The 20284-nt window shown below is 43.7% G+C and overlaps 1 protein-coding gene across 1 annotated transcript; it reads right to left on the bottom strand.

The window, feature by feature from the left end:
• Positions 1-10355: 10355 nt before the first annotated feature.
• On the bottom strand, positions 10356-18879 carry B2M (beta-2-microglobulin). The gene is made up of 4 exons (XM_008052864.2): positions 18784-18879; positions 14598-14873; positions 13669-13699; positions 10356-10845 (listed from the first exon to the last, which is right to left on the bottom strand). The coding sequence occupies exons 1-3, from the start codon at positions 18848-18850 to the stop codon at positions 13686-13688; spliced, it is 357 nt and encodes a 118-aa protein (XP_008051055.1). The 5' UTR covers positions 18851-18879; the 3' UTR covers positions 10356-10845; positions 13669-13685.
• Between the last annotated feature and the right edge of the window lie 1405 nt (positions 18880-20284).

Below are 20284 nucleotides of genomic sequence, written 5' to 3'. Positions count from 1 at the left end.
AGAACATAGGAGAAATGACAGAGTTTTTTAATATGCTCCAGGTAAGCAAATTTAAAAATAAGGCTTTTAAAGCTCAGATTACTGGGTGCCAACAACTTATATTTCTGCACAAGGACATGGAAAAATTCATCCCTGGGAACTGTCCATCTTGAACAGCAAAGCACACACATCATATATAAATGTGGTGCACTGATGGCAGCTGATTTTTTTCAGACAAACAGGGCAAGTTTTAGAATATTTGAAATGTAGAGGCATTGACTACAGAACATGTGGCCACATTCTGTAGAGTAGATGTGTAGTCTACTAAGTTCAATCTCCGAGTACTCATCCATGCAAATTTGACATTGGATATAACCAGGTAATGTGTGATATAAAGTTTCTTCTTCCAGGGAATTATGGTGGGCACTGTTGATCATATTTACATTTCTGTCCCTCATCAACCCCTCCTCATCACTGCTCATCACACAATTGCCAGTTTGGCCTTGGAGTGACCTTGTGTTTCCTGTTGCCCTCCTCCTTGGCTCAGTAATCACAACAGAGTCATGTTGAGTTAGGTCAATCACTTCAGGTTCTAGAGATTCACAGGTGAGGTTAATTACTTCATCATTTTCCCCAAGTTCTATCAGTTCTGCGTCCAAGGCCATGTCTGAAGCTGGGCCTCCCTCCCCAGATGTAGGAAATTCTCAGGCTTGTCTAGAGTTCACCACACTTCCACAGTATATTCCAATATTCATTTGTTTTGGATTCAATCTTCTGTGCCAAAGTTTAGAATAAATGTCAAAGTTCTCGACATCTCACCTCTGTTGTTCAGTCACTCTTGGACTTAAGAATGTAGAGGCCAGATTCTCTGGTATATTTGAATTCTTATTCTGCTTCTAGCCCTGTCTTCACTTCCACAATTGCTGTGCTCCCACCAGTAGTGAATCTTCTACTTCTAAGAGAGCTCAGTGAATATTCTACTTCTAAGAGAGTTCATTCTGAATTATTAACTGAAAAAACAGAGAGAAAAATGAAGCTTTAGTAATGTCTAAATTAAGATTGATATTAGCTATTAGTGCATGTATAAAATGTATAGATATATAGAGAAAATATATATCAAAAATTTTTTAAATTTTAGAGTTGTGGGGTACATGTGAAAATTTGCTACATAGTAAATTGCATGGAGGTGAAGCTTGGGCTTCTAGCAAGCCCTCTCTCCCCTGGTAGTAGACAAATGGTACCAATGGGTGATTATGTGCCCCTTACCTCCCTTCCCCTACTAGTCGTGCCCAGCATCAGCTCATAACAAAAAAAAATTTTTTTGAGTTGGAGTCTCACTATATCCCCCAGACTGGAGTGCAGTGGCACACTTACAGCCACCACAGCCATAACAGACTGCGCTCGGGTGATCCTTCCACTTCAGCCTTCCAAGTAGCTGGAACTACTGGCTCGCGCCACCATGCCCAGCTAATTTTTTTATTTACTATAGAGACAAAGTCTTACCAAGTTGTCCAGGCTGGTCTCCAACCTGTGGACTCAGGCAATCCTTGTGCCTGGCCTAGTTTGCAATTTTTAAAATAATGCATCGTTAGTCATTAGGAAAATACAAATCAAAACTATAGAGATACCATTTCACACCCATTGGAATGGCTATACTCAAAAAGAGTACTCAAAAAGAGTTGAGGATGTTGTCCCACTGCCACTAGGAATGTACAACAGTACTTTCAGCTTTGGGAAACATTCTGTGGTTCCTCAAAAGGTTAAATATAGAGTTAGCATATCACCCAGGAATTTCATTCCTAAGTATATACCCAAGAAAATTGAAATCTTATACATGAATATTGGTGACATTTTATTTATAATAGTCAAAAAGTGGAAACAACCCAAATGGCAGTTAATTAACTAATGAATGGATAAACAAAACTTAGTATAGCTATACAGTGAAATATTATTCAGCAATAAAAAGGAATGAAGTTTTGATACTTGGAAAAATATGGATGATCTTTTAAAACAGAAGCCTGTCACAAAAGACCATATATTGTATGTTTCTGTTTATATTAAATGTCAAAAATTAGCCGGGCGTGGTGGCGCGTGCCTGTAGTTCCAGCTATTTGGAAGGTTAATGTGGAAGAACCCCTGAGCCCAGCAGGTGGAGGTTACTGCACTCCAGCCTGGGCAACAAGAGTGAGACTCCAAGTCCAAAAAAAAAAGTCAAGAATAGGCAAATCCATAGAGACAGAAAGTAATGGTTTCCTAGGGCTGAGGGGTTTGGGAGAAATGGGGAGTGAGTGCTAGCAAGTATACGGTTTCTTTTGGAGTGATGAAAACATTCTAAAATCGAGGTGATGGTTATGAATATACTAAAGCCTCCTGAAAGGTATACTTTAAGCCTGTTAATTGTATGGTTTGTGAACTATATCTCAATAAGATGCAAGTTGACAGAAATGTTAGACTACACAATGAGACACGACCTGGATTTAGACGCAAGCTTTTGAACCTAGCGAGGAAGTATGAGGAGCAACAGAAAAGTGGGCGGAGCCCAGAGGAGGATGCTCAGCGCTTCCTAGCATGCCCCGACCTACTTGTCAAGGCAAAACTTCTTTCGAACCCCACAGACTCCACCCTCTTCCATCACTATCTTCGACTATTTGCGTTTCGTGTCCGATCCGCCCTTCCTCCTTCCCGGCTCCACCTATGCACCCTGCAGCCCATCAGTGTCTTAGAGATACTGTCCTGTCCCACCCAGTCCTGCCTCAACTGTCACTCAGAGGTAGAAGAACAGAACGCGTGCGCTTTAGGAGTGCGCCCCTCTTTCGGCCCTCCCGGGCTTCCCAGTCCCGGACAGAGTCCCGAGCAAGCCCAACCGGGGTGCCCAGCTGCACTGGGCGGGGAAAAAGGACCTGGAGGTCACAGACCAGGGAGAGCAGTTGGATAGAGAGAGGGAAGCGGAGGGAGGAGGCGGCAACGGGAGAGGGCACTCGCGACGGACACGCTTAGGCTGACGGCGGGGCCCAGCGAGCTGTGCCAAGGTCATCAAGCTACGCGCCGCAGAGCGAACTTCCACAACCACATGGCGTAAAACTCTGGGTTTTCCCCCCTTTAATTTACTTTTACAGATTCTCAACTGTCCAATCAAAACCCGAGCCCAGAGTGACTCGTCACAGGTCTCTGGGCAAAAAGCGTTGTTTCAGATTAGAAAAGGGGACTTTCCCGTCCTTCGTTTCTCTTTCTCCAAAGCCCGGTGCTTTCCGAGAAAGGGGAAGGGCTGGTTGCATTGCCCACACGCCCCACGCAGAGATGAGATCAACAACTTAACACTCTCCAGGCAAGTATTTCTCAGTGGCGGCAGTACACCGCCCTTTGGGGGAGTTTTGGTTGTTCCAGTAATGAGGACACCTGGAGTATTTTAGAGGCTGAGGGTCAGAGGTCCCAGTCTACAAACAAACTCACTTAATATATGAAAAAACGTGCTTATAATCTGTGCTTACAATCACATGTAAAAACGTGTTTTATAAATTTCAATTATTTTATTTCTTGAGTATTTATTGACTATCTGCTACCCCTGGCTCACATAGGCTGAATTTTCCAGGAATACAACTACCAGGCAACTCAAAGGAAGATGTCTGGTTTTTTTGTTTGTTTGGGAAATTTTACCTAGAGACTTTAGCCATTTCAGAGAATCAAACCAGAACCAGAAATACCACATCTGAATCTGATCCATCAATAAAGCATGCCTGTCAGTCTTCCATGCCACCTGTTGACAGAGATCCTGGGCAGGTTGCAAGTACTGTCTGGCACTACTTGACACCAGCCAGTGCTGCCAGACTAGAACATTCACGTACTAAATGACTTGACTTTCATAATCATATTAGTAAGAGTCATTACAAAACAGTCATTATAAAAAGGAGGTGTTGGCATCAGCTATGAGAGTGTGAATGACACATGCAGAATCACATGGAGCTAGCAGCCAGGGGTCACTTACGACATAACCCTCTTCTGCAGCATGGAAAGAATCACCCTCCCAACACCCCTAACAGCAGCAGCAACAGTAAACCAAAGTCAAAGCAGCCCTGGAGTGATATGCTTGGCTGACTTATGTTTCTGCTCATGCTGGCAGGGACTCTGTCTCTTCAAAGACTCCTCAACACAAGACTTGACGCTATATCCTTGCCCCAGTATCAGGAACTATGGCATATGGAGATGTTCCTTTTAAAGACAGATTTTATAGCAAACTTACGCCCTTGTTTATAAGAGAGCACTGGGGGGCCAAGTGATCTTCCTATTCACAGAGTTAGTAAACCTGTGTACTACCAAAAGAAAAAAAAAGGAGGTGTTGGAAAAAAGGGGGAGTGTTAGATAGGATTGGATTTGAAACCTCTAATATATACTAGAGTCCTCGGGACGGTGCCCACCTCAGTCTGCCAAACTTGAACTCGAATACTGTGTTGCTATTCTAGAAATCTGTTAGATAAGGTTCCATTACACAAATAGCTTGCTTATAGTGCCATCATTTTAAAGTTAAGAAAATTGAGACTGGGCGCGGTGGCTCACGCCTGTTATCCCAGCACTTTGGGAGGCGGAGTACTCAGAGTTCGACACCAGCCTGGGCAACTTAGCAAGACCTCATCTCTAGAATAAATGAAAAAATTAGCCAGGCATGGTGGCACGTGCCTGTGGTTCCAGCTACTTGGAAGGCTGAGGCACTCCAGCCTGGGCAACAGTGAGACTCCAACTCAAAAAAAGGAAGGGAGGGAGGGACAGAGGAGAGAGAAAGAGAGAGAGAAAGGAAGAAACAAAGAAGGAAAATTGAGGCCAGGAAAGGTTTAGATGGAAGAGGATGAATCTTGACAGAGGCAGGCCTGGAAACTCCTGGAAATGCAATTAAACTTTGTGAATTCCCTGATTAAGATGATCATTTGCAGAAATCCTGAGGCTGCTGGAAAAGTGCTTTTCTTGCAGGCCTACCATTGGACAATCTGTCCAGAGGGAAGACCATCAGGCAAAGAATTCCTCCATAGTTTCTTTTTTCACTAGCTCAGTGCCAAGGAATTTTCCCTTATATGGGTTGAGTATCCCTAATCTGAAAATCTGAAATCCAAGATGCTCCAAAATCTCAAACTTTTTGAGTGCCAACATGATGCTCAAAGGAAATGCTCATTGGAGCATTTCAGATTTTGGATTTTCGGATTAGGGATGCTCAATTGTAAGTATAATGCAAATATTTCAATATCTGAAAAAATACAAAATCCAAAACACTTCTGTCCCAGGCTTCTCAGATAAGGAATGGTCTGTTGTGGTAATTTGTTCAATGAGTTGTGAAAATAAAGACCCACTGGACAGCCAAACACAGTGGCTCACTCCTGTAATCCCAGGATTGGGATTGGGAGGTGGAGGCAAGAGGATTGCCTGGTTCAAGACCAGCCCGGGCAACTTGGCGAGACCTCATCTCTACAATAAATCAAAAAAATTAGCTGGGCGTGGTGGCACATGCCTGTAGTTCCAGCTACTTGGAAGGCTGAGGTGGAAGGATAGCCTGAGGCCAGCAGGCTGAGGCTGCAGTGGCTGTGAGCAGTGTGCCACTGCACTCCAGCCTGGGCAACAGAGTGAGACTTGGACTCAAAAAAAAACAAACAAAAAAAGAACCACTGGAAACAAAAGCAGTTGCTTAGAGTCTTACATCTACAGAGCCCTTCTCGTTGCCCTCCCCTTCTTAGAACAACTTTACAACAGTGCCTGGCACAGAGTAGATACTCCACAGTTATTACACAAATAATTGGGTGAATAAATAAGTGAATTTTATGATATAGGAATAATCATCCCATTTTACAGATACAATGACCAAGGGTCAAGTCAGTAATATGACTTGTCCAATTCCTTTTGTGGAATTAGGATTCAGACTCAGGTCTGAAATGGTATTCACACTTTAATGCTAGTCCCTTAGAAATTTTGAACTTGTAATGGAAGTTTGGGATTGCATGTGTTATGGGCCCAGCAGAGGAAGTCGACAGGAAACTCACAGCAGCAATGGATACCTCAACCATATCTGGCTCTATGAGCCAGTCCTCAGCTTTTGCATATTTTGCTGTTAACTGCCAGTACCTGCAGATAACCCTCAGACACTGGAGAGCTGGAAGTATCTTGGAGTTTTGTGTTTCACACCATTTTACAACCCTGTGTAGACACAAGACAGGCTGATGTGGAGTACCAAAGCCCAGCTCCTTTGCACTGAGGCAGGATAAACTGTGAGGAGTGTTCTTTGTTCTAGAGCTCCTCATGTGAGCAGGCAGAGTGCAGGGCTTCTGAAATCACATTCCCATTTTGCTTCTGCCCATTCTCTGTCCTTCAGTCCCCAATCCCGTGTGTGTGTGTGTGTGTGTGTGTGTGTGTGTGTGTGTGTGTGTGTGTGTTTCCCTAGGAGCCCATTCTTAATAAGTCATTTGCATCCAACTCCTTAGCTCAGGGCCTGTTTCTGCAAGGTCTTTCTGACTCTTCAGGTAATAAAAACAACTTGCAGACTTGCAGATAGCTGAGAATACTATCTTTGAATGTTTTCTGTTGCTGCAACAGCACACCTGAGACTGGGTAATTTATAAAGAAAAGAAAGTTCTTTCTTATGGTTCTGGAGGTTGGCAAGTCCATGACTGAGGGGCCGCATCTGGTTGGCTTCTGGTGAGGACTTTGTACTGTGTCATAACATGGTTGAAGGTATCACAGGACAAGAAGGACACACAAGAGAGAGCCAAACTGACTTTTATCATTAACCTATTCTCATGATAACTCGTTAATTCGTTAACCCATGAATCAGGTCTTAAAGTGTCCACCTCTTAATATTGCAACATTGAGTATTAAGTGTCCACGTGAGTTTCAGAGGGCACAAATGCTCAAACCGTAGCAGAAAACTAGAACACGACTTCAGATTGTGTGGTAGCAAAAGTTCTCTCTGTTTTTTTAGTGAAAACAGAAAAAAGAGGAAGTGGTCCGTGGGGGGAGGGGAAGACTGCTTACCACTGAGGACTTTAGTTGGGCCTGTATGTTTTACCAAAGAGAGATAGATATCACCTCAGTTTCATAGACTTTGTAATAATCATCTATGTTGTGGAGGACCAAAGAAGATGAATTACTGCATCCAACTAACGAGAGGAGATGTATAGAGTTGAGTGCATAATAAGTGCTTGATACATGCTCAACTGTTATTTTTAATTATATATACTAGTTTTTTCTGTCATCTTTTCTTGTCACTCTCCAAAATATCAGAAAAATATTTACGCATAAGGTTTCCAATCAAGGTACTCACAGATACTTTATTATAGCAAATATTATTTATTATTTAAGACATTTAAGACCAAATGTTCATCTTCAATTTTTTTCTAAAAGTCTAGATTCCAGAGAAAGACACAGTTATTTTTTGCCCCAAAACCCAACTAATCTGCATGTATGCCCTTAATTGCTATTCTTTCCTTCCAAATAAGGCACTTTAATTTCAGAGATTCACCTCTGTATTATTTTTTTTTTACTTTGATATGCTATCACTCTGTGCCATCAGCCAACAGAGCAGCTTCTTATAAAATAGCTCTGTTGAATGACATGTAATAGAGGGTTCCTTACTATTTAACACAATGGGTCTTAATCTTGGCTGCACATTAGAACTATCTAGAGATTTTTAAAAATAGCATTGACACCTGGACTCTACACATAGAGATTATGATTTAGTTTATCTGAATTGGAGACTGGAAAGCTATTTTTTAATAATCTACAGGTGATTTCTGTTTGCAGCCAGGTGAAAGGCTAATAAATGGTCTAGGTAAGAGTGGCATAATTTGAAATATATTTGCTCTTTGTATTCTTGTCAGAAGATCCTAAAAGCCTTGAGATTTCCTGACTGATAGAAGTGTCTTTTTTATTCATAATATGCCCATTTGGTAAGTCCTGAACTATCTAGTTATCTAGGTTGTGGCCCTACATTGCCTCAGGATGGGCCCAGTCAGTAGAAAGACCAAGTGATCAGAGAATTAGCGGGATGGAAGTTTCAATCCAACTCATTAATCTTTGGGAAGGTGGTGGGGAGCTGGAGTTCAAGTTCCATAAAACTCTTGAAAAACAGAATTTGCTGTTTGCTGAACGTGTGGAGATGGGGTGTGGCATATACCTGAAGAGGATATGGAAGCTTACCACCTCTGCCCCTTATACCTTGCCCTATTTCTCTCTTAAGCTGGTTATTCATCTGTATCTTTGTAGTATTTTTTTTTTTTTTTTGAGTTGGAGTCTCTCTCTGTCACCCAGGCTGGAATGCAGTGGCACAGTCACAGCTACCATAGCCTCTACCTGCCGGGCTCATGTGATCCTTCTGCCTCAGCCTCCCAAGTAGCTGGGACTCCAGGCACACATCACCATGCCTGGCTAATTTTTTTTGGTTTTTGTAGAAATAAGGTCTCACCGAGTTGCCCAGGCTGGTCTTGAACCCCCTGGGCTCAGGCAGTCCTCTTGCCTCTGCCTCCCAAAGTGCTGGGATTACAGACATGAGCCACTGCGCCCAGTCTTGTAGCATCTTTTGTAATAAAATGGTAAACATTAAGTGTTTTCTCAAGTTCTATGGCTGTCCTCGTAAATTAATCAACTTAAGGAGGGGGTCATGGGAACCCTGGTTTCTAGCCGGTCCGTCAGAAGTATAGGTGACAACCTGCTGCTTGTGATTGGCATCTGAACTGGAGGGCAGTCTTGTGGGACTGAGCCCTCAACCTGTGGGATCTGACACTACCTCCAGGTAGATAGCATCAGAATCGAGTTGAATTATAGGATACCCAGTCGGTATCCATTGGAGATTGCTTGGTGTTCTTAAATTAAATTTAGTCTAAAGCTACCTCCTTACATATTTTAACTTTGGTATAAAGGTTTCTCCATAATGTAACTGGATATGTAAATAAACCGTAACCTACCTTTGTACCAGAGTTTCAACCAACCATAGGCAGCCAACTGTTCAAATAAGGCAAATACCAAGCTGCAACCAATCCAGCTGTTTTTGTATCTCACTTCCGTTTTCTGTATATCACTTGCCTTTAACTGTCCATAACTTATCCGATCATGTGGCAGCTCCAGAGTCGCTCTGAACTTAATTCTGTTTCTGGAAACTGCCTGAAGCATGAATTTTTTTCTCTGTTAAATTTAATCTGTCTAAAGTTTTTAACAGTGTGTGAGGGGGGAAAACCCTACACAACTGGTCACAAAAGTGATCTGTGCTGAGTGTGAGAGTAGAAGGAAAAAACAAATTGTTTTTCTTTCGGAATGTCATTCTTCAATTTGTTCAGTTGAGTTTCTGCAAGTCTTCCCTCAGGTATCCAGTTTGGCATTGCACAGACCTGTCATGCTTCTACACATCCTGACCTCATGCCTGGAAACCCCAGGCCCTATCCACCAATAACAGCTCAGGCAAATGGGTTTCCTAACTCCCTGCTAAAGTTTTTGTTGTTCCTTGAACAACAAAATTTCCTTCCTGTCACCAAGTCCTTTGGGCATACCTATGCTATATTCTTAGCAGGATATACTTTGTTTGAGTATATGTCTGCCCCTCCACAAAACTGAGCAAATTGAGAGCAATGTTGTGTTTTATTTATCTCGTCAGTACCTAGCACTAGCTAACACAAATTCTTGGTCAAATAAACAAAACTACAAAGCTGTTCATCACACTATGCCTTGAAATTTTAAAATCTATTCTTTTTCACTCCAAGTGCAATTGGCTCTCAGTACCTGTGGGCTCCTCATTCAAACAACCACAGATCAAAGACATTTGAGAAAAAAGAAAAAAAAGATGGTTGTGTCTGTACTGAACATGTAGATTTTGTCATTATCCCCTAAACAATATAACAACTATTTTCATAGCATTTACATTGTACTAGGCATTATAAGTGATCTAGAGATGATTTAAAGTATACAGGATTAAGTAGATTATATGCAAATACGCCATTTTATATAAGGGAACTGAATATCTGTGAATTTTGGTATCCGAGGGGAAGCATCCTGGAACCAATCTCTCATGGATACTGAGTGATGACTGTGTACCTATTGCTTGCTAAAACATTACATCTTCCAGATACTTTTGCTCCCGCTTAGGGTCTGCATATTCCTCATATCTTGGCCCACAGCAAAGAACTTTGGCTAAAATAGAGAAGCTTGGTCTCCCAGTAGGTAGCTGTGTCACTCTAAGTCATTTAACTTTTCTGGGCATCAGATTCCTCATCTATAAAATGCAGATAACTAAGACCCTTTCCATGGTAAGCTAAACCCTATGTACAAGGGGTTCACACTCTTAACCAAGTGGCACTTGAAGACTGTTCCCCTCTTTGAAAACAAAGAGGAGGAGTAATATATAAGGAAAAAACACATCAAGCTTTATGAATGGTTTAATTATTGAAACAAAAACGAGATCAAAATTTGTGCAACCATGTCTGTCTTTAACAGATTTAAGAGATAAATATGAATTTTGTTTCATTCATTATAACGAATTTCTAATAATCTAACACTTACATTTCTACAAGCACAGTAAGCAAATTGGAAATTAACTTGAACATGCATAACTATCCTAATTATCAAGCTTCACATGCAGAAGAGACTGAAGAATTCAGATTTAACCAAGATGTTGATGTTAGGCATGAGAATTCTCTCCTCCCCACTTCTAAGTTGTTAGTTCCTCTAGTGCAACCTGACAGATACCACCGATCCAAAGTAGAACTAAAAGATGATGTCTGTGTTAACATCACTATAACTTCCTAAATTTTGTGTATAAAGTATACAAGTGTATATTTTGATATCATTATTAAAAAGAAAGAAAAGAGGATTTGGAATTAGTCCAGATCAAATGAGGCCTCTTCAAATCTGAAAAGAAAATAAAAGAAAAAGATTAGCAAATGAATTCATTTTATTTGGATTAGAGATCTCATCTAAACTTCTGTTGGAGGTGACTTTTTATTTATTTTTATTTATTTATTTTGAGTCAGAGTCTCACTCTGCTACCCAGGCTGGAGTGTAGTGGCACGCTCTCAGTCACTGCAGCCTTGACCTGCTGGGCTTGCATGATCCTTCTGCCTCAGCCTTCCAAATAGCTAGAACCATAGGCATGTGCTATCTTGCCTGGCTAATTTTTTTATTTTAGTTTAATTAATTTCTTTTTTTTGAATTGGAGTCTCACTCCTCACCCAGGTTGGAGTGCAGTGGCACGCATGCTCATGGCCATCCCAGCGTCGACTCTCTGGGCTCCAGTGATCCTTCCGCCTCAGCCTTCCAAGTGGCCAGAACTGCAGAAACACGCTACCACGCCCAGCTATTTTAAATTTTATTGTAGAGACAAGGTCTCGCCAATTTTCCCTGGTTGGTATTGAACACACAGGCTCAGGCAATCCACTCACCTCGGCCTCCCAAAGTGCTGGGATTATAGGCTGAGCCACTGAGCCCAGCCAATTTTTTTATTTTATTGTAGAGATGAGGTCTCACCATGTTGCTCAGGCTGGTCTTGAACTCCTGAGCACAGGCAATCCTCTCGCCTCCACCTCCCAAAGTGCTGGGATTACAGGCATGAGCCACCACACCCGGCCAAAGATGAATTTATTTATTTATTTATTTTTGAGTTGGAGTCTCACTCTGTCGCCCAGACTGGAGTGCAGTGGCCGTTCCCGGCCACCGCAGCCTTGACCTGCTGGGCTCCGGCGATCCTTCCGCCTCAGCCTTCCAAGCAGCTGGAATTACAGGCATGTACTACCACATCTGGCTGATTTTTTGATTTATTGTAGAGATGAGGTCTCGCTGCCCAGGCGGGTCTCGAACCCACGGGCTCAGGCAATCCACTCACCTCAGCCTCCCAAAGGCGCGGGATTACAGGCTGAGCCACCGAGCCCGGCAAGATGAATTTTTAAAAAGAATTGCAGATAATTCTCCAAACCCATCACAAAGAGCATTTTCCATTAGTTTATCCTACTGGCGCTCCCAAGGCCTTAGTATGACATTTTGGTCAATGAGGTACTATATATACAACAGTGGTCCTATAAGATTATACCGTATTTTTACTGTACCTTTTCTATGTCTAGATACACACCATTGTGTTACAGTCATCTACAGTATCAGTATAGTAATATGCTGTACAGGTTTGTAGCCTAGGAGCAAACCTAGGTGTGTAGTAGGCTCTACCATCTAGGTTTGTGAACGTACACTCTATGAAGTTTGCACAACGATGAAATTTCTTTTTTTTTTTTTTTTTTGAGTTGGAGTCTCACTCTATCTCTCAGGCTGGAGTGCAGTGGCACACTCATGACCACCCCAATGTCAACCTGCTGGGCTCAGGCGATCCTTCCGCTTCAACCTTCCAAGTAGCTGGAACTACAGGCACCCACTACCACACCTGGCTAATTTTTTGATTTACTGTAGAGATGAGGTCTTGCTAAGTTGCCCAGGCTGTTCTCGAACCCATGGACTCAGGCAATCCCCTCACCTCGGCCTCCCAAAGTGCTGGGGTTATAGGCTTGAGCCACCACACCAGCCAATGATGAAATTTCTAAAGATTCATTTCTCAGAACATGTCCCTGTCATTAAGTGACACATGACTGTATTAGACCACTGTCCTGGTTCTATCATTTAGTAACTGTGTGACTGGGAAGATCACCCAACTTCTCCAGTGCTCTCTAAAATCAATTTCCCTATTTCAGAATATAACAAGAGATGTGAATGTGTTTTCATCATCAAGGTAGTAGAATTTCATCAAAAAGCTGGATTTTATAACTCTGGATTCCAACTGAAGATGCAGAGAAGTACAAGTTCCTACCTCTTGAATGCTTCTAGAGCTCCTTGTAAATACATTTATTATAATATCTTTTTTTTTTTTTTTTTTGAGTTGAAGTCTCACTCTGTCGCCCAGACTAGAGTGCAGTGGCATGATCCTGGCCACCGCAGCCTCGACCTGCTGGGCTCTGGCGATCCTTCCGCTCAGCCTTCCAAGTAGCTGGAACTACTGGCAAGCGCCACCACGCCCAGCTAATTTTTTGATGTATTGTAGAGATGAGGTCTCGCCAAGTTGCCCAGGCGGGTCTCGAACCTGCGGGCTCAGGCAATCCACTCACCTCAGCCTCCCAAAGCACGGGATTCCAGGCTGAGCCACCAAGTCCAGCCTATTATAATACCTTTACATCAATTTACAACAACTTGTTTCCATTTCCCTCTTCTAGTGGTCTGAGAGCCTCTCAAAGGTAAACACGATGCCAACACAGGAATGGGACATATGCAGATCTGTGTCACTCCTTTCCTCTGGCTAAAGAACAAAAGCAACCGCTATGCAAAGGAAGAGAGTGGTTCATTTTTTAATGTCCTTCTCACAGCAGAGATGTCCAACGTGAAAATGGCAGAAGAAAGATCAAAGCCTTCCAGGTGGTGTGGGTACCTAGCGGCCTTTATCCTGCCATACCACACTGAAGCTCTTCTGCCTTCCCTGTAGTGTCAGTAATGCTGGCAGGGCTACACCTGGGGCCACACATCTTCTTCATGCCACTCCACAGGACAAGGGAATAGGACCTCACATGATTTTTCTTTGCCTACTGTAATGCTACTCTAATTAATGGACTCCACACAGTGAGGGTTATCGTGCTAGAGCTGTTTATAAATAGTCCCTAGGATGGTGAAACAAAAAAAGACATTTTCTTAAGGTCAAAAACCCACCTCTGCAACAATGCTGGTTACATGTTTGGATCTATAAAAAAGACAATGGGGAAAGAAAAAGGAAAACATTAAGTTTTATTTTTAAAATACCGTGCGTTAACTAACATATCAAACTGTTAGAAATAAGGTTGGCAGAACAGGCTGCTGTTCCTAACCATGAATACCTCGTTTAGAACTACCCAGTAGGAAGCAGCCCTGCCTACTACCCACAGATATCAACCCAACCAGGGAGTACTGGAGAAGTCTGGGATTATAGAGTGCTGGTGTATCAGGACTATCTGACAAAGGCCTGTGCCTTCCTGAGATGCTCATTGGTGCCAGGTTTCCATGAGGCTTCCAGAAAAGCCAGTTGGTAAGAAATGTTGGGAGTGTGGGTGTGTTCATGCAAGTGTTGATGCTGCTCCCTGCTCTTACTGCAGGGAAACTTCTTGTTCAGGGACCATGGTGTCATGCTGTGCAGAGGTCTCAGCAGATGCCACTAATCAGTTCTTCCTTTTTTTTTTTTTTTTTTGAGTTGGGGGTCTCTCACTCAATTATCCAGGCTGGAGAGCAGTGGCACGATCACAGCTCACTGCAGCCTCAACCTCCTAAGCCCAGGCAATTCTTCCACCTCAGCCTCCTGAGTAGCTGGGACTACAGGTGCACACCACCACGCCTAGCTCATTTTTTTTTTTAATGTTTTGTAGAGATGAGGTCTCACTATGTTGCCCATGCTGGTTTCAAACTCCTGGGTTCAAGTGATTCTCTTGCTTCAGCCTCCCAAAGGGTTGGGTCTATAAGCATTAGCCACCGCACCCAGCCACTAATCAGGCCTTTAAGAACATTCCCTGGCAAACCCAGTATGCACATTTCTTATATCAACGCAGCTCTATGCTATGGTTCTACTAAGAAACAACTTTTAGCAGCTTAGGAAAGAACTTAAAACTTACCCCACTTAACTGTCTTGGGTTGTAGAAGAGTGATGTGCTTCACACGGCAGGTATATTCATCTTTGTCAGAAGGGGTAAACTCACTGTGGGTCAGGAGATAGAAGGACCAATCTTTGCTGAAAGCCAAGTCTGACTGTTCCACCTCCATCTTCTCTCCATTCTTCAACAGGTCAACCTCAATCTCGGGTGGATGAAACCCAGATACATAGCAATTCAAGAAATTGGTCTTCCCATTCTCTGCTGGGTAACGTGAGTAAAGCTGAACCTTTGGAGGACCTGAGGAACATCAGGAAAAGACTAATGAATATTGCTAGAATATTTCACTTGGAGCTAACTGGGTCTCAAGCTAGATCAGGTACCATGTATTTACATTTAATCTGTTTCTCCCAATTCCATTTCCACTCTGGCCAGTCAAATAAGCTTCCACATTCCCAAAAGGCTACCTTCATTTTGAGGAATAAACCATGATTTAGTATCTTTTCTACATAATTCCTCTCTGTATGCCCTTTTGTTTTCTTTTCTAGCAGTATTTTCTTCTGTCACTGGAGATTATGCTGAATTTTGGAGAACTTTTTCTGGAGGCTCTTAAGAACCTCTGAAGGCTTCTCAAGCACTCATAGAATTCCTTACCACATCACTAAAGGGTCTACAGGACTTGGCCCCAAGCTATATTTCAAACTTCATTTCTCACTTCAAATACTCTCCATAGTAGCCACATCAGATTACTCGTGTTATTGTACCCTGCATCAGCTCCTTTGATTTTTTTTCTTACTTTTACTCCTTTCTTTTTGGTTCCTATATCTGCCTAGATTTACAGCCATCTGACTTTTTAATATGTATTAAGTGTCTAGTACAGTGCCTGACATGTAGCAATTGCTCTATACGTAGCAGATATTGTTATTATTATTACCTCCTTGCTCAGATTCCTAAGTGGATCAACCCAAGGTATGTTCTTACCAAACCAGCACAACCTCTTTATTTCTGCCCAGAGTTTATATGCCAGATCTCTATCTGATTTCATACCTGATTTCATGAGCTAGAAAACAAAGAAACAACACCCAAATGCACATGGGACCTAGCAAATACCTTACATGATTGAGTTGGGCTGGATAAAATACAATAGGAAGAAGTGAGGACTATGGCAAATGAGAAAAACATACTCTCCATTTAGACCAAATGGAGTAATGTATGTGACAGTGGGATTTGCATTTTATTTATATTTATTTAATAATTTTTTTGGTCAGAGTCTCACTCTGTCGCCCAGGCTGGAATACAGTGGCACACTTATCGCCACTGTATCCTTGACCTGCTGGGCTCAGGTGATCCTTCCTCCTCAGCCTTCCAAGTAACTGTAATTACAGACACAAGCCACCATGCCCACTAATTTTTTGATTTATTGTAGAGATGAAGTCTCACCAAGTTGACCAGGCTGGTCTTGAACCCGTGGACTCAGGTAATCCTCTCATCTCGGCTTCCCAAAGTGCTGGGATTATGGGTGTGAGACACTACATCCGGCCGAGATTTGTATTTAAATTAGCACCCACAGGTAATTGCTGTAACTAGGCAGGTTGGGAATACATTGCCTATTACTACAGAACAGGACTTTCCAAAATGGGATGCATGACTTGACCATCCATGGGGAAGTGGAAAGAAAATATTATAAATTCTATTTCTATATTTTTCATCCAAAATAAAGAGAAGTGTTACTGCTACTAAAATGTGGATTGGCACTAATACATGAGTACAAAATTCATTTAAATATACATATATTCAGGGTACTTGATCAGTAAAGAGAAGCTACTCCTCCAAGACTGGGAGGTAGTGGGAAGGAGAGTACCAGGACACTTTGACCATGGATCTTTCTCGAAAACCCTATCATCATGAAAGGTCACTAGCCCCATCAAGAGCTGGAATGGAGATCTTAATGAATCTTTGATTTTTCCCCCCCATAAAGTTAAAAGTAAAAATAAAACAGATAACTCTTTGCATATGAACTTCTAATAATAAGAACATAATAAATGCCACAGGGGTCAGAGCACAGGTTCATCCTGCCTGGAATTCTCTCTTTGAGGAAAGAAAGTTGGATTTTGCAAGAACACCACTGTAATCTTTTCTAAGAGGATGAGTATCAGATAGGCTGGGTTTGAATTTGGGCTCAACCAATTACTGCTCTGTGACTTCTGAAAGCATTATTTATGCTTCTGAAGCTTAACTAAAAAACTAATTGATGCCCATAGTAAAACAAAACCCACACACAAGACAGAAGGGACAAAGACCTCCAGAGGCAATCACCAATACAGGTTTCTTGTGTATCTTCCAGGAGTAGTCCATGTATGGCACGTATTACTTTGAAATTTTCAAAATAAGATTTTTCATGTTTTGTTTTTTAAGTCAGGGTCTCACTCTGTTGCCCAAGCTGGAATGCAGTGGCACGATCATGGCTCACTGCAGCCTCGACCTCCTGGGCTCAGATAATCCTTTTGCCTCAGTCTCCCAAGTAGCTGTGACTACAGGTACATGCCACTACACCTGGCTAATTTTTAAAAAATTTTTTATAGAGACAAGGTCTCACTATGTTACCCGGGCTGGTCTCAAACTCCTGGGCTCAAGCAGTTCTCCCACTTTGGCCTCCCAAAGTGCTGGGATTGCAGGTGTGAGCCACCGTGCCTGGCCAAAATAAGATTTTTTAAAATATCAGATTGTTGGCTGGGCTCAGTGGTTCAGCCTATAATCCCAACACTTTGGGAGGCCAAGGCGAGTGGTCTGCCTGAGTCTGCGGTTTGAGACCAGCCTGGGTAACTTGGCAAGACCTCGTCTCTACAATAAATAAAAAATTAGTTGGGCGTGGTAGAGAGCGCCTGTAGTTCCGGCTACTTGGAAGGCTGAAGCAGAAGGATCACTGCAGCCCAGTAGGTCAATGCTGGAGTGGCTGTGAATATGCCACGGCACTCCAGTCTGGGTGACATAGTGAGACTCCAACTCAGAAAAAAAGAAAAACACACACACACACACACACACCAGATTGTTATTTTTTAACACAGCATCTAATGTCACCAGCAAACATCAGTATGGTGATGATATGTACATTATTCCTTATTTTGTAAATGCATTAAAATTAAACACCATTTTCACATTATCAAAAGACTACTTTACAGGAATTTTGTGAAGGGAAAGAAGGAGAGGGCCCACTATATTGCCAGGTAATTAGAAAGTGCTCAAGATCTTTGGTGTCCTCGACCCAACTTGGATTGAATCTCATCTGTAAGGTGAGGAGCCTGAAAAACAAGGATAACAGCCAAAAGGCCTACGCTTCCGCAGAAGGCCCTGATCAGGCTCGATTTCAATCCTGATTGTTGCCATTTATCCCGAGTAATTAAGTTTGTTAAAATCCCAGTGCCTCAGTTTCCTCATCTGTGAGATGCGGATGATAACCAAAGTATTTTCATCCTAGGTGCATTTTCAAAATTAAATGACATAAAACCCGTAAAGTCCTTTGCACACCGTAAGCTGTCAACAACAGGTAGCTCTTCTGATGATCAGAAGTGACATGTAACGGGAACAAATGAGTTAATGATTCGAAAGTGCCTTGCAACACCGCAAAGCATTCAACAAACGTCGTGTGCCGCTTCCTCGCCATAGTTTGGTCGCACATGGATCCGGAGGTGCCCCGGGCAGAACGACCTCAGCGGGCGCCCAGACGAAGCCAACAGTCCTCCTGCTCTGAGGCGAGCCGAGTTCCCCGGGCGGTGCCTCCCCCAGACCCTAGACACCCGACTCCTCCTCAGGCCGCCACTCGCGCCTTGGGGACTGGCCTCCCCGCCCTGTCCTCTGGCGCTCCGGAAGCCAGAGGCCCCGCGCAAGAGGGAAGAGAAACCCTCCCCCACCTCGGCCGCTCCGAAGTTTATCAACGCCCTAACCTTTGTCTCGAACCTCTGCCCCCGCAAGCCAGAGAGCTCCCTCGCTCCCCGTGGGAAGAGGCAAGACGCTGGCGTCCCAGGCTCACACCCCCTCCCCACTCCCACGCCACACCACCGTTTCGAGACCGAGCCCTGGACTGGACCCCCGGCCGGGAAGGAGAACTTGGCCGGGACGGTGGGGAGGGCGGGGGGAGCGTCACAGAGCGCGGAGAGAGCCAGGAGGGTAGTGGAACGGGAGAGGAAGGGCTAGCGGGTGAGGGGAGACTCACGCTGGACAGCGTCCAGGCCAAGCAGAGACAGAAGCACCAGCAGGGCCAAGGCCACGGGGCGAGACATCGCGAACACAGCTCGGTCCACAGCAGAAAAGCGCTCCCGACTCGGCGCGCCCACTTATATTCCACGCGCACCCCGCCAATCAGGGCCCGGCCAGCGGGGAGCGTCACCCGTCTCCAAGTGCGCCGCCCCTGGCCAGGTTAGAGAGGGGGACTTTCCTGTTTTCGGTTTCCTTTTCTTATAAAATCTCGTGATGCTTAGGAAGGCGGGCCTGGACCGAGTGGGTTTGCTGTCTGTAATTCGGTGCGCTCGGATCTGGAGTGCGCGCCGGAGCTTGGGGTTCCCGGCCCTCATCCTAGGATTTCAGGCTCAGAGCGCCTTCATCGGCGTCTTTGCTTTGCAAACTGGCCCCAGAGATGCTAAATGACTTGGTGCCCTCGCCTGTTAAGAGCCTAGGACTTGCGGTTTGCATTCGAGAAAACGGAAACCCAGAAAAAATTGAGAGCGTTGAAATGTGCCTGGCGGAACGAGGACTTCGGTGTATAACTATAACCCTGGAATATACTTCAGGGTTTCCCGATTCTGTGGGCAAGAAAAACGGTCCCAGGAACCTTAAGGCTACCTGAGGACAGTTCAGAAAACCACCCAGAGCAAATGAGGATCTTTCATGCTTCTTGAACTCCAGGAAAAAGTTTCTTTTTGGAATGTTCTGTCCTAGGAAGTTCCTCCCGTTGTTTAGGTAATTTTCTTTGTGCTGTCGATCTGTGGGGAAAAGCGACTACTGGCCGGCCGCGGTGCCTCAAGCCTGTAATTCCAGCACTTTGGGAGGCCGAGGCGAGAGAATTGTCTGAGTCCAGGGGTTTCAGACCAGCCTGGGCAACTTGGCGAGATCTCGTCTCTACAATAATGAAAAAAAAAAGAATGGAAAAGAAAAGCTACCACTGGTAGCAGAAGCAGTAACTGTTTTACTAGAGCTTTAGAATTTCCAGAGCCCTTCGAGTTGATCATTCCCTTAGAGTTACCACCCTAGAGTGGGCTTGCGGCATAGTAGGTACTTGGTATGAATGAATGCATGAATACATGAGTAAATTCTAGGAGGTAAGAAATACTCCATTCCTTTTATGGATAGGGAAAACAAAGGCTAAGACAGTAGGATTCAAACTCTGGCCTGATTCTGTCAGCATGCGTTAGACACTGGGAGACAAAAGGCTTGGCAATTTTAATGAGAGTTTGAACTTCATTTGCCGTGGGCCCAGACTAAGAACGTTAAGCACACTGACTCTAAGAGTGAGACAGTGTCAGGCAAACTCACTAAGAAAACCTACACTCTAAAGATACCATAAATAAGGCCGGGCACTGTGGCTCATCCTGTAATCCCAGCACTTTGGGAAACCGAGGCAAGAGGATTGCCTGAGCCCGGGGGTTCGAGACCAGTCTGGGCAACTTGGTGAGACCGCGTCTCTACAATAAATCAAAATATAAGCTGGGCCTGGTGGT

The sequence above is a fragment of the Carlito syrichta genome, unplaced genomic scaffold (assembly GCF_000164805.1).
Source record: "Carlito syrichta isolate Samal-C Ts95f unplaced genomic scaffold, Tarsius_syrichta-2.0.1 Scaffold287601, whole genome shotgun sequence".
In the NCBI taxonomy this organism is placed as follows: Eukaryota; Metazoa; Chordata; class Mammalia; order Primates; family Tarsiidae; genus Carlito; species Carlito syrichta.
This window is presented reverse-complemented; position numbering and strand designations above follow the sequence as displayed.

Bases quoted from the DNA above. Each gene is read 5' to 3' on its own strand.
- B2M (XM_008052864.2), bottom strand. From the start codon at position 18,850: ATGTCTCGCCCCGTGGCCTTGGCCCTGCTGGTGCTTCTGTCTCTGCTT. The intron at 14,874-18,783 runs GTGAGTCTCCCC...GATGTTCCTCAG, and splicing joins TGGCCTGGACGCTGTCCAGC to GTCCTCCAAAGGTTCAGCTT.